At 38.8% G+C, this 15,157-nt stretch overlaps 1 protein-coding gene across 7 annotated transcripts in view; it reads left to right on the top strand.

Moving 5' to 3' along the window:
• MTA3 (metastasis associated 1 family member 3) overlaps positions 1–15,157 on the top strand; it is a 170,676-nt gene that overhangs the window by 89,841 nt on the left and 65,678 nt on the right. For all 7 annotated transcript variants that reach the window (XR_009521459.1, XM_060026725.1, XM_060026728.1 and 4 more), the window contains exon 9: positions 11,881–12,069. Coding sequence is in view for 6 of the 7 variants with exons in the window: in XM_060026725.1 (XP_059882708.1) it covers positions 11,881–12,069 (189 nt within the window). In the remaining variant the exon portion in view is untranslated. The remainder of the gene's footprint in view (positions 1–11,880; positions 12,070–15,157) is intronic.

Raw genomic sequence — 15,157 nt, 5'->3', positions numbered from 1 at the left:
TCCTCTTTCTCTCTTCTCCTTCTGGGACCCCTATAATGCGAATGTTGTTGCGTTTAATGTTGTCCCAGAGGTCTCTTAGGCTGTCTTCATTTCTTTTCATTCTTTTTTCTTTAACCCGTTGCACAGCAATGAATTCCACCATTCTGTCCTCCAGGTCACTTATCCGTTCTTCTGCCTCAGTTATTCTGCTATTGATTCTTTCTAGTGTAGTTTTCATTTCAGTTATTGTATTCATCTCTGTTTGTTTGTTCTTTAATTCTTCTAGGTCTTTGTTAAGCATTTCTTGCATCTTCTCGATCTTTGCCTCCATTCTTTTTCCGAGGTCCTGGATCATCTTGACTATCATTATTCTGAATTCTTTTTCTGGAAGGTTGCATATCTCCACTTCATTTAGTTGTTCTCCTGAGGTTTTATCTTGTTCCTTCATCTGGTACATAGCCCTCTGCCTTTTCATCTTGTCTATCTTTCTGTGAATGTGGTTTTTGTTCCAAAGGCTGCAGGGTTGTAGTTCTTGCTTCTGCTCTCTGCCCTCTGGTGGATGAGGCTATCTAAGAGGCTTGTGCAAGTTTCCTGATGGGAGGGACTGGTGGTGGGTAGAGCTGACTGTTGCTTTGGTGGGCAGAGCTCAGTAATACTTTAATCCACTTGTCTGCTGATGGGTGGGGCTGCGTTCCCTCCCTGTTGCTTGTTTGGCCTGAGGCGACCCAACACTGGAGCCTACCTGGGCTCTTTTATGGGGCTAATGGCGGACTCTGGGAGGGCTCACACTAAGGAGTACTTCCCAGAACTTCTGCTGCCAGTGTCCTTGTCCCCACGGTGAGCCACAGCCACCCCCTGCCTCTGCAGGTGACCCTCCAACACTAGCAGGTAAGTCTGGTTCAGTCTCCTGTGGGGCCACTGCTCCTTCACCTGGCTCCCGATGCACAAACTACTTTGTGTGTGCCCTCCAAGAGTGGAGTCTCTGTTTCCCCCAGTCCCATCGAAGTCCTGCAGTTGAATCCCATTAGGCTTCAAAGTCTGATTCTCTAGGAATTCCTCCTCCTGTTGCTGGACCCCTCAGTTGGGAAGCCTGACGTGGGGCTCAGAACCTTCACTCCAGTGGGTGGACTTATGTGGTATAAGTGTTCTCCATTCTGTGAGTCACCCACCCAGAAGTTATGGGATTTGATTTTACTGTGATTGCGCCCCTCGTACAATCTTATTGTGGCTTCTCCTTTGTCTTTGGATGTGGGGTATCGTTTTTGGTGAGTTCCAGTGTCTTCCTGTCCATGATTATCCAGCAGCTAGTTGTGATTCTAGTGTTCTCTCAAGAGGGAGTGAGAGCTCGTCCTTCTACTCTGCTGTCTTGGTTCCTAATCCCGTTATTCTTTTTTAAAAATTCATTTTATTTTATTTTATTTTGGCCACGCCGCACGGCACGCAGGATCTTAGTTCCCTGACCAGGGATTGAACCCACACCTCCTGCAGTGGAAGTGTGGATTTTTAACCACTGGCCTGCCGGGGAAGTCCACAAGATTTCTTCTTTTGTCTGCAAAATTTATGTGTCTTTTTAAAAATATTATTTATTTGTTTGCACCAGCTCTTAGTTGTGGCAGATGGGCTCCTCAATTGTGGTATGTGAACTCTTAGTTGCAGCATGCATGTGGGATCTAGTTCCCTTACCAGGGATTGAATCCAGGCCCCCTGCATTGGGAGTGTGGAATCTTATCCACTGTGCCACCAGGGGAGTCACCATTTATGGGTCTTGGTTTCCTGCTCTAACTATTCTAGGTTCAACTTCACTTGGACTCTTTCTGTATGTTATTGTGTTGAGATTATATTATTTTCAGTTGCATAAAATTGACATCTTTTAGAAGTCAAAAGCAGGAAGAAGTCATTGTCTCTTGTTATTTCAGATGCCATGACCTACACCTTCAATCCTGTTTGCCTGGTGATATCATGCCTTCTACTTTGATGTTAAAATATAAGATATTGAGGCATTTCTGTAAAACTGAATGGGAGTGGTTAAAAATTAGTAATATGTTGATGAGTTTTGCAGATTGTTTTCCAAGAAGAACATATGAAAGGCTGCTAAGTTGTTTTGTGCCACTAAATGAAAATGGATTCATTGTTTAGTTGAATTTGAAGAATTGGGGTCTTATTTTTCTCTCAGTGTTCACATGCCTGCCCAGGTCAGGTTAGTACCTTTCTCTATCAGGTGACCAGACCATGGATCTGGAGACCATGGAGAGGGCAGGGCTGTGGAACTGCTGGGTCCTGGGTAGCTTGTACAGGTGATTTTCCCTGTGTCTTGTCCTGTGAGGACTGCAGTCGGCTTTCAGCATTCCTATCTGACATATCTGTTTATCCAAGACAATATATGCTACTTATCAAATCACCACTAATATTTTGGGAGCAGGTAATTAAGCTGCCTGCAGGATTGTTGGATATAACTTCCTCATTTTCAGGTAGCTGGGCTGTGAATTTCAAACACGGCTAGTCTAAGACATATAATGAGATTTATAATTGTTAAAACATTAAAGCCACAGAGGCTTCATAGATTTCACCTTTGTTTCAGTAAAATGGGAAGTATACTTAGTGCAATTTGCAAAGAAAAAGAAATTAGTGTTCAGTAATCCTTACATTCACTCCCCTGTCCCCCTGCATTATGGATACAAAATTACTTAGAACAGAGTAAACCCTGAAGTAGTTACTTAAGAGTAGTTCTTGGACTTTCTAGCCTGTTACTTCCTGTTCATGGCTGGAAGGGCCAAGTGCCGTGTGCACTGTTAGGGAGCTATTGCTGGAACAAAGCCTCTCTCTCAGAGAATAGGTAATTGCAGAGATACTGGATTTCTCTTTTGTCTGGACTCTGAGGACTAAAGCAGGTTGGAGGGTACGATTCTAGATAAAAGCTTTTTGAGTTTTTGGGGGCCTTAGAAATCTTCTGGGATAGACTATATTAGAGATAATGGTTAAGTAACTTATATAAGACTAGAAACTTAGGTTTCCTCATGCTAAATTCTGGTTCTAAGAAAGGTCAGGCTATGTTGATTTAGTAGGGAGGAAATTGCATGCTGGAACGTCTCTAATTCCATATTATATCTGGTCTTTTAAAAATGCAATTCTGATTTTGCTGCCCCCTATCTTATATCCTCTTAGTGGCTTTCAGTTGCACTTAGGGCAAAAACCTAACATCCTTAAAAAACCAGATCCTTAAAACAGTCCCCAGGCCTTGGCAGTCACCATTCTACTTTACATCTCTCTGAATTTGACTACTCTAGGTAGCTCATAGAAGTGGAACCATAAAATATTTGCCCCTTTGTGGCTTGCTTATTTCACTCAGCACAACATCTTCAAAGGCCGTCCATGTTGTAGCGTATGTCGGCATTTCCTTTCTTTTTAAGGCTGAATAATAATCCCTTGTATGTGTATATTACATTTTGTTTATCCATTCGTCTGTCAGTAGAAACTTGGGTTGCTTCTACCTTTTGGCTATTGTGAATAATGCTGCTATGGACCTTGGTGTACCAATGGATTTACTTTTATGATTCTGTTTTTCCCCTTAGAGCTATAGCTTTTGATCCATATAGCCTTATGCAAGTTACTTAACCTCCCTGTGTCTGAGTTTCCTCATCTGCAGTGGAAATAAAATCTATTTGCCCTGAGGTTATGGACTGACAAGAAGAGGGTATGCAGACATACCCCTATAAGTTGCTGATACATGTATCCAAGCATATAGAACTTGGTGGAACTGCATTGGCTCCCCAGAGCATGCCTTGGGCCTGGGCCCCTGCGTTCTCTGGAGCAGCGTAGAGCTCCCTGTGCCATTGGCTGTCCAGGTTGGGTGGCAGACAACTGATTTATTGCTACGTCACAAGTCTTTTTGAGCTTCCATCAAAATTCTAGAAGAAATTACGTTCAGCAGTTTATGCACCTTCATTGAAGGCAGTGTTTACAAACACTGGGCTCTTCTGGCTCTTGAGGCCCTGTCCTCACTAGGAGAGAAAGTAGGTGGTGCCTCAGTTTCCCCCTCCAGCCTCTGGGAAAGGCTGTCTCTGACTTACCTTTTGATATCAACTTGAGGATTAAACAAGGTAATACTTGTAGATCATTTGGAACAGTATCTGGCACAATGTAAGAGCTCAGTAAATATTAGTTGTTATTGTTGAGCTGATGACAATGATGCATTCCCCTCTCCCCCGTCTTTGTTGAGTCTCATTTACTTTCTTCTGATTTTATAGCATTATCGATTGTCTGAAAGTGGTTTTTTCATGCCATATTTATTCTCATTGTAGTAGGTTATCAAGTTTGAATATGGTCATTAGGCTATAATTAACCATACATATTAATATAATTGTTACAAGGAAATCACTATACAGTTTAAAATCTTCTGCTTAAAACAAGCTATACTTTTTACAATAAAAATTTTCCCATCAAGAAGACCTTAGAAAAGATAATTAACTTATTCTTCTGATAAGAGAAAGTTGATTTAACCAACAATAGTTTTATTCTTCAGATACTCTTTGTAAAAATGCCAGCTGTTGACCATGCACTTCACAATCTCTTTGTGATTCCTATTCAAATCACACACTTCATTTAGGGCTTTGAGGAATTTAGAACAGTTTGGAAATCATAGTCATTACATCGTTTATATAAATTGTACTCAGCAGAATATATGAATCTTTTGATTAACATTTTAGGCATCAACTTACATAAAAAAAATCTAGTCTTCAAAATGAATGTAAAATTGATTAAATGAGAATTCACATAATTTTTAAAACTCAGTTTGCTGGGCTTCCCTGGTGGCGCAGTGGTTGAGAGTCCGCCTGCTGATGCAGGGAGCACGGGTTTGTGCCCCGATCCGGGAAGATCCCACATGCGGCGGAGCAGCTGGGCCCGTGAGCCATGGCCGCTGAGCCTGCACTTTCGGAGCCTGTGCTCCGCAACGGGAGAGCCCACAGCAGTGAGAGACCCGCATACTGCAAAACAAACAAACAAAAACCACAGTTTGCTAAAACTTATGAGTACTATCCATGTTTCCAAGACTGTAAAATTAAAATTTGAACTAATGGACTACCACTGCAGTAAAAAGTATGAAACGTGAAATTTTCCTTCCTTCTAAATACATCATTAAGGCAATAATATTCTACATTAGGCACATTTCCTTTTTGTCTGATGATGTATTGCAGATAAGAATTTTAAAATGATATTAAATGGACTTAGAGACACTGCAGACTGTCTTAGGGGGAATTGTTTGCTTGTGTTAAGGTCTGTTTATCCATCTCTTTCTTTTAAATTTAAGCTTAAATTTGTTTTTGTTTTATTTTTTGTTTTGGGTGTATGTTGCCTTTTACTTTACTTTTCTCCCATGCATTTGACAACTAATATAAGAAACATTAGAAAGTCACCATAGAATTGAACTATGGAGAAATACAATGAAAATTGTTTTAACTTCTTTGTCTAGGGTGAAGAGATTTGGATTTTACAAGTGTGAGTTAATGAAGGCTTATTGTTATAATTTCTTAAAACTTGTTATTTTTGTATTTTGAGATAATACAAAAATAGTACTGAGATTTCCTATATTCCCTTCACCCAGATTCCCCAAATGTTTACATCTACCACGTTTCCTTTATCATTCTTTCTCTGTATACATATTATTATTTCTGAACAGTTTGAGAGTAAGTTACAAAATGGATGTCCCTTTATTGCCAAGTATTATTTGAGGAGGTATTTCCTAAAAGAACAAGGATATTTTCTCACTGAACCACAATACAATTTGCAGATTCAGGAAATGAACATTGTTATAGTACTATAACAATAGTACTATAACGATTTAATATCACTAACAATATAGTACTATAAATCTGGCTTTAGTCAGATTCGTAGTTGTCTCAGTAACATCCTTTAGAATAAGAGAAAAAAATTCTTTTTTCTCATCCAGGATCTACTTGAGAATCACTTACTGCATTTACTTGTCATATCTCTTTAATTTCCTTCAATCCTGAACAGTTCTTCATTCTTTCTCTCTTTTGTGACCATTCTTTCTCTCTTTTGTGGCATTTTGAAGAGCACAGGCCATTTATTTTGTACCATGTCCCTCCATTTGGGTTGTGGTTATAATTTGATTAATAATTAGAGTAAGTTTTTATTCTGTTAAAGTTCCTTTTGGTCAGTTACATCAGGAGATTTTCCATTTTTCCTTAGGTTTTCCAATTTTTCATAGGTGTTTTTTTTTTTTTTGGCCACATGGTGCAGCTTGTGGGATCTTAGTTCCCTGACCAGGGATTGAACCTGGGCTCCAGCAGTGAAAGCGCAGAGTCCTGACCACTGGACCACCAGGGAATTCCCCGATAGTATTTCTTAATTAGGAAATTTTTTGATGCCTGTAGTTATAAATAACTTTTTATTCCTGTTATTGTTTATGTGTCATTTCCCATTTTTTTCCTTGATAGTTTTGCCAGAAATTTCTCTTTTACTGTCTAAAAGAATGAAATTTTAGTTTAGTTGATCTTCTTTATTGTATGTCTGTTTTCTGTTTATTTTTGCTCTTTATTATTTTCTTCCTTCTACTTTTCTTTGGCTTTACCCTGATATTAACTATACCAGCTTTACAAGACCAATTTTTAGCCCATTAATTTCATTTATCTACTTTTCTGTTATTAGTAAGATTATAAATGTCCCTCTGTATCTCATATTTTTATATGTAGTATTTTCTTTACCACTTGGTTCTAAGTATTTCCTAATTTACTTTATAATTTTGCATTTGATTGAGAGTTAATTTCCAAGGAAATGTGGTTCTGTCTAAATTAATAAATCTATCTTAATTGCTTTGGGGGTTGTGATCAGAGAGCATGTATGATACCAATTATTTTAACATATCGTGATTTCCTTTAGGGCCTGGAATATAATCCTCCTGAGGACTGTGCTGCCTAGGCCTTGCCCACTTTCACCTCAGCCTAGTCACAGCTAACTTTCTGTTTGGTCTGTTCTCTCTTGTAGCAGTTTAGAAAATACCTCAAAGTTAAAGCTCGGGTCAGTGTGGAAGCTCATCTCTCATACTTCCTCTTCCTGAACTATCTTAGCCTCTCCTTCTTGCCTGCATTGCTTGTTCTCCAGTGTCTCCACATAGCTGTATTTCATATTTGCCTGGTTTGTGTCCGGAATCAGAGCTGGGGGGGAAGAACCCACAGTTATGCTCAGGGTAGGTTTGGAAGTGACATTAGGGCCATGGGGCTACTATGGCCTGCTGCCCCTGGAGCTTTCTCGTGATAATAATCAAAAGGTATGAGTACGCATAAGAACATAGCTCTTGGGTGTCTTATAGATTGATTTTAGTGAATGACAACCAAGACAACAAATCTGATTATGAGTGAGGGATTTTGCTTTGAGTACTGTGCATTGAAGCAAAAATTGACTGGATGGCATACTTCTCATATATAAAAATTTTTGCCTTGCTCATGGTTTGAGATTTACTCATGAGAGTTTCTATTTCTACTTGGAAAAAACCATATGCTCATTAATTTTAAAATAGATTTGATGGTCTGAATGCTATAATTTGTGCTGGAGTTATACATGTAAAATTTTTGTAAAACTCTTAACTGAGCAAATCAATAGTATTGAATATATATGGGACTCAGTTAGCCATTGCCAAAAATAATGTCACGTGTTACAGATTGGGTTCCTGGGAAACACATTCTGAGATGAGATTTGCATGCTGGAAGTTTATTAGGGAGTACTCTTGGGATCAACACCTGTGGAAGAGAAGGGAAGGAGGCAGGATTGAACAGAGGGAGAAGGTAGGCTCTGATACAGTGTGAATGAAAGCCTCACCCTTTACCCTCCTGCATCATTGGATGCTGGCTGCCCCAGGAAGAGGGCATGACCTTGGATGATGAACCTTTCTGAATTTGAGATCATTCCAAAGAGGAGCAGCGCTGTAGGCTGTTTGCTCACAGCACTTCTAAGCATTGGGTGAATAAGCTCTTAATTCTCAAAAGGGAAAATGCAGTATCTATTACAATGCCCAGAATTTCATTGGCTTATAAACAACAAACATTAATTTCTCATGCACCCCTGTACAGATTGTCTAGGATTCTGCTGAACTGTACTGTGCTGATTCGGGTGAGAAGCTGCAGGTTAGGTCCACATCTGATGCATGTATCTCTCATCCTCTGTTGACAGAAGTCAGTAGCATAAGTCCAAATGCACAGGCTCATGTCAAGGCTCTGTTATGTCACACATCTTAAGAGCCAGTTGGCCACACAAGTCACATGGCCAGGCCCAGCCTCAGCAGAGTGGAAGAATATGCTCCCTTGGAGGTCCAGGAGAGGGAGTGAATTTTTGCCAAACAATAGTCCAGTTTACCAAAGTGTGATTCTGCTTAATGAACAAAAGATAAGAATTCCACTGCCAAGATTTCATTGTCACTCTTTCTCCTAAAATACTTCTGTTTGTCATCTCCATCTGTTTTGAATGAGATGAAATGTGACAACACCTTCACCACTATTTGGCAGAGAGAACAGCTTGTGCTGAGTTCTTATGATTTTCAAAATTTAGATTTGAATGGATTTATGTGTATCTATATCTCTATTGAAAAGATGATATCTTTGCAAAGTATTTATCTGGAGGGAGGATTTTCAGTTTCAAGTTCTTTATCTTATTTTAAATTGAGGTATACATATAATAAAGTGTATTAAGTACACTTAGGTGCACAGCTTATAAATTTTTACATATGTCTACATCCATATAACCACCACCCAGATGTAGATGACGAACAGGGTTCCCTCATGCTTCTTCCCAGTCAATGATCCCCTCTTCTGAGGTAATCATTATTCTGACTTCTCTCATCGTAAATTAATTGTTATTTTTCTCAAAATTCATAAAAATGGAATCAGCCAGTATGTTCTCTTATATGTCTAGCTCTTTGAGTTTTTATCTTAACTGATAAACTGTAAGTTGTTGGTTACATTGTCAAACTCCTACGTCTTTTCTTAGCTTATTTCTGTGAGTCTTCACTGGATGTTGTCTCTTTTGTTTTAGAAACTATATTTTGTGTTTTACTTATTAGCTTTTTGTGGTTGGATTAGACTGTACAAAAGTTCGTTCAGAAGAAGCTTCTATGTATGTCAGAAAGACAGAGTTAATATGGACTGCTAGCAAATAATGTGATCCTCTGGTTTCCTTTGTAAACCTGGCCATTGATTTTTAACAGGATTATTCCTTAGGCATTCCACAGTACCTGTGTCTCCTGGGATGTTTATTTTCTACACATACTGATCATTACTGCACTCTCCCCTGGGCTGCGGTCTAAATGTGAGGGCTATGGAGGTTTCATAGCTGTGGTCAGCCTTAGTCCGACCCACTCTTTCCATTTGATCTGTGACACAATGCAGGAGCTAGTTTTCAAAAGCAAATGCTTACTTCAGTGTTCAGTAACACAAACACACTCTGTAAAGAACAGAACCTTTAAAAACAACCTGATCACTTGGGATTTTGATTACAGTCACTTATAGAGGCTAGGATATTACTTTGGTACTTATTAGATAATAAGTACCAAAGCCTTATTAGATAACAGCCCATCGTCATTTTAAAAAGTGCCTATAAGGAAGGCATTTGCATTCATCTACCATGAACAAAAGACTGAAAATCCATTCACGCTTTGAGTGGTTGGTATAATAACAGCTGAGAAAAGCTCATTTAATTCTGTGACTTTTGGTTTCAGAGCACCTGTTCAATATAAAAATTACTTGTAGCTCCTGAGGAATCTCAGCAGCAGTTAATTTGTATAATTATTGATTTTGAATACTTTTGTTTTTTTAGTTATCCAGTGTAAATTTAGGAGTTTTAAAAATAGTTGTTTATGGAAATACATTATTATTTGAAGGGACCCCTCAATGCTGTTGATCTGTTCATTTTTATAGATCAGTTATCTAGAAACAATAGTTTTTTAGTTTCAGGGATGGTGTTAAGAGTGTGTAACTGTAACATACAGTTAAAACTGCTGAATCTGTCAAGTGAGAGGTTAGCTACAGACGTGGAATTTAGTTGATTCTGAAGTTTGCAGAGCATAAAGGAAGAATCAAGATCAATTCTAACATTTTTGTAACCCCTGCTGCAGAAGGGTGAGAAGAAATTCACTTGAAAGTTGAAGTTATTATTCCATGACTGTGACACATATAGCAAAAGACTGCACATGGTCAGTATGGTCTTAGCTGTGATTATAACTAGGAAATTGATAATGAAATCCTTACTTGCTTTTGTTTTATGGAATCCGATTTATTTTAGGGGAGATGTCATCCCTTGTTAAAGCAGTTAGTTACTGTTCCTAATCATGTCCTAAATTCTGCCTTTAGCTCTGTCAACAAATTCATATTCAGCATCTTTATGTATCACAGTATAAATACATACTTTTAATGTGTATTTTAGCTAATAATTTTTTTCTCTTTAATAGATGTTAGTTGATATTGGAGCTTATTTTATGCTTTTGTACCAGTGGGGAACTGTCCACTGTCCCCTACCAGATATTTTGGGATCATTTATAAGCTAAATTTTTAAGAAACATAGATGTGACTCTATCCTCATTTATGAAATTTTTAATAATTATCAGAAGATACTTTGTGTAAAAGGTGTAAAACTTGGCTTTCACATGTTAGAAAGTTTAAACAGAACTAGTTCTCACTTGGCAAGGATTTGATCACCAACCAAATCTGTACCACACCTATATGCTTATCCAGACACAACTGACTGTCCTGTTCATCAGTTTTCCTGCTACACATACAAATACGCATGCATATTATGAATTGATCTTTTAAAAATTTTAGCTAGACCCAAGGTACTTCTGAAAAAAGCCACTTATATTATTCTAATCTATCTTTCCTCCTTTCAAATCACTCACCCTTGAAATATATATGAAATCCACACTGGCCCAGGTAGCTGTTCCAAGCAAGCCTGGTCATCTATTCTTGGTCTTACAGAGTTTCAACCAAGTTACTGTTTTTACGTGGATATATAATTTTGTTTGTTTTGTTTTGTTTAACATGGATGTGTAATTTTGTCTTCACCATTCTCAGTTTCATTGTTTTTTCTCCATCTCTTGTTCTTAGTATATCATTCTCTTGCTCCAACCTGAGAATATTTTTTCTCACTCTGATACATCCTCTGTCTACATATTTTTCCCTTGTCAAGGAAGGCTGTGCCAACCTTATACAATAGCTGAAGTGACTCTGGCACTTTTAACCAAAAGGATGATGGAACTTTCTGGGTTCGCATTTTAATTCCTGGAGGTCCTAGATCTTCATAGTTAGGTTGCTGTAACAAACAAATGCATTTAAAAAAAAATACAGGGCTTCCCTGGTGGCGCAGTGGTTGAGAATCTGCCTGCTAATGCAGGGGACACGGGTTCGAGTCCTGGTCTGGGAGGATCCCACATGCCGCGGAGCAACTAGGCCCGTGAACCACAACTGCTGAGCCTGCGCGTCTGGAGCCTGTGCTCCGCGACAAGAGAGGCCGTGATAGTGAGAGGCCCGTGCACCACGATGAAGAGTGGCCCCCGCTTGCCACAACTAGAGAAAGCCCTCGCACAGAAACGAAGACCCAACACAGCAAAAATAAATTAATTAATTAATAAACTCCTACCCCCAACATCTTCTAAAAAAAAAAAGAAAAGAAAAACCTTAAAAGGTACAAATCAACATGTTCTTAAAAGCAATACGTGGTGTTTTAAATAACTGCATAAATCCATTGTTTAAATTTTTTTCTTGTGTTATTAAAAAAGTAAATACTAAGTATATTGTTGCTAATTAAGTGCATCATGCATTTTAATATTTCTGTTCTTAAATAATCTAGCAAGTTTGCATTTCTGGCTGATCTTTTCTCTCCATTTTCTTTGTTTTTTTTTAGTTTCATGCTATGGATACGTTGTATAGGCACAGCTATGATTTGAGCAGTGCAATTAGTGTCTTAGTACCACTTGGGGGACCTGTTTTATGCAGAGATGAAATGGAAGAATGGTCGGCCTCTGAAGCTAGTTTATTTGAAGAGGCACTGGAAAAATATGGCAAAGACTTCAACGACATACGTCAAGACTTTGTAAGTAGAAAATTGTGAATTAAATAAAAGTTGGGGTGGGAATATTTTATCTGTTTTAAAAATTTGGCAAATCTTAAACTATTCATCTAGCAAGCCTCTGACGTAGTAATTTTCATCTGCTCAACGTAGAATGCAGGCCAGTGTTGTGGAGGGAGAAATTGACATTTGTCTTGAGCAGTAATTGTAAGACCCAGGGTCAGGAGGCCCTGAGTTCTTGCTATAAACTTTGGCAATATGAATTAATCCTCTTCACCTCTCTCTGAGTTCCAAGTTAAAAATATGCACAGCTTTTCTAACCATTTGCACTAAATATTTCTGATCTCTGCTTTTTTTTTTTTTTTTTTTGCGGTACACGGGCCTCTCACTGTTGTGGCCTCTCCCGTTGCGGAGCACAGGCTCCGGCCCAGCCGTTTCGCGGCATGTGGGATCTTCCCGGACCGGGGCACGAACCCATGTCCCCTGCATCGGCAGGCGGACTCTCAACCACTGTGCCACCAGGGAAGCCCCCGATCTCTGCTTTTTAAGCTTGTTGCTGTCTTTTAGAACTTCGGTATTTTTCTAGTTATCTTACCAATCATTGAGCTGGAATTTGATACAGACCTCTATTATAGAAACGACCTGTATCAAGCAGAGCAGAAGAATTTGCTTTATGGGTTTTTGATCTTTACTCTTCTTGATGATATGCAGGATCTTACTTGCATTTTAAATACTAGGTAATCTTGTCTACTATTATGTACTTCCTTTGTCTTTGTATTTATGGAATTGCTGTCTTTAATTAACCTTACAGTCTCTTTGAAATGGGGAAATTTCTATTTGAGAAGTTCATAAATAGCTATCTATAACAGCCATTCTTTTTTTTCAAAAATATTTATTTATTTATTCATTTATTTATTTGGCTGCCTCAGGTCTTAATTGTGGTACATGGGATCTTAGTTGCAGCATGTGAGATCTTAGTTGCGGCACGCAGGCTCTCTGTTGCGGTGCACAGGCTTCTCTCTGGTGGCGCACGGGCTTAGTAGTTGCAGCGCATGGGCTCTAGAGCATGCAGGCTCAGTGGTTCTGGCACATGGGCTCTCTAGTTGTGGCAAGTGGGCTCTAGAGCACACGGCTTAGTTGTCCCATGGCATGCAGGATCTTAATTCCCCGACCTGGGATCAAACCAGCATCCCCTGCATTGCAAGGCCGATTCTTAACCACTGGACCACCAGGGAAGTCCCAGCAGCCATTCTTTTTTAAAAATTATGAAAATAGACTCATTATAGCCTATGAAGTATTTAATATGAGCTAGGATCCTGCCTTTTATGTTGTTGCATCTTTTTAAAATTATTTCTGAAGGACAATTTTACTTATCTATATGAGTTGATGTACTAAATCCTAAACATGATAATTAAAGTTGTTAGTGTCACTGGTATTTTTTTTGGCAAAACTTTACTGACACCCAGATTGTTATATGTCATGGTTTCAATTTACAGGGTGTGCAGCTGGGAATTTAAAATGCATTGGTGGCATTTAGCTTCAGGTGGTCAGAATAACACAGCAGTGCAATGCTACTAATATAGCTACACCACTAAATAGAAACTGCAAAAACAAAACCCCCTAAAGAACAAAGGCTGCAGGCCTGATAAAAGAGTAGAAGATGAGAAATACTAAAGTGAAACTAGTTTTCCCTGCACTGAGTGTGACATGCTCATTTTATGTCCTGATCATCATTCTGAACTCAGCTCAATTCAGCAAATGTTTATTAAGCACCTGCAACATACCAGGCCCTTAAGTGTGCACTAGACATGCATCAGAAATGTAATGTGGTCCTTACTTTAGGGAATGATTCATAGTGAAGATCAAGAGATTGAAAGATAAGCCCTCAAATAAAATATAATGTAATTACTTCTGTCAGTAGTAAGAACGAGTATTATGGAAGTGGTGGGAAGGGAACTGTTAGTTGTGCCAGTCAACTCAGGAGTGTCTTCACGGAGTTAACTGGCATTTGATCTGGACCTCTGATGGTAACGGGAGAGAACAGCAGATTGACGGGTATACACTGAGCTGTGAAACTTTTAGACAGCCTTCCTGGGCACTTAATACAGGACTAGGAAATAACTCTGAACAGTAGCTTGGTGCAATATACTTGGACATAGAGGCTGGCATTCATAGAAGGTAAAATAACGGTGTGAAAACGAGTATCACAGCAATAATGCTGTTAAATGGTTTTTTGTTACCTTCATGATCTAACAAAATTCTTGTCAATCTGTGGCGTGATCAAGTTTTTCTGAAGGTGGTTAGAATGCTTGTTGATGAGCCAGTCCACATTAGGTTTGTTGTATTTTGGAGCTTGGTATTGGCCGCCAGTGTCAAAAAGCTTAGATAGACCATCAGGAGGCTAACGCTTCAGAGGGTTTGTGTTTTGTGTAGTTTTGGGTGTTTGTTTTTTGAGATCCTTAGGCTTTGTTTTGTTTGTTTATTTATTTATTTTTATCGAAATATAGTTGATTTACAGTGTTAATTTCTGCTAAGCCTACAGCTAACATCATCCTCATTGGTGAAAAGCAGGTACATGAAAAGGTGTTCAAGGGACTTCCCTGGTGGTCCAGTGTTAAGACTCCTTGCTTCCACTGCGGGGGTCATGGGTTTGATCCCTGGTCAGGAAACTAAGGTCCTGTATGCTGCGTGGTGTGGTCAAAACAAACAAACGAGAAAGGTGTTCAACATCACTAATCATCAGGGAAAACCACCATGAGATATTGCCTCATACCTCTTAGGATGGCTATTATTTTTTTAAAAATGAGAGATAACAGACGTTGGTGAGGATGTGGAGAAGCATTGTCATTAATTCTTCTTTAAATGTTTGGTGAAGTCATCTTGTCCTGGGCTTTTCTTTGTTGGAAGGTTTTTGATTACTGATTCAGTCTTCTGTTCACATTTTCTATTTCTTCATGATTCAGTCTGGATAGGTTATATATTTCTAGGAATTTATCCATTTTTTCTAGATTATCCAATTTGTTGGCATGTAATTGTTCATAGCAGTCTCTTAGGATCCTTTTATATTTCTGCGATATCATTTGTGATGTCTCTTCTTTCACTTCTGATTTTA

This window comes from Delphinus delphis, chromosome 12, assembly GCF_949987515.2.
Source record: "Delphinus delphis chromosome 12, mDelDel1.2, whole genome shotgun sequence".
NCBI lineage: Eukaryota > Metazoa > Chordata > Mammalia > Artiodactyla > Delphinidae > Delphinus > Delphinus delphis.
The sequence above is the reverse complement of the archived record's forward strand: the minus strand, read 5'-3'. Positions and strand labels throughout refer to the sequence as shown.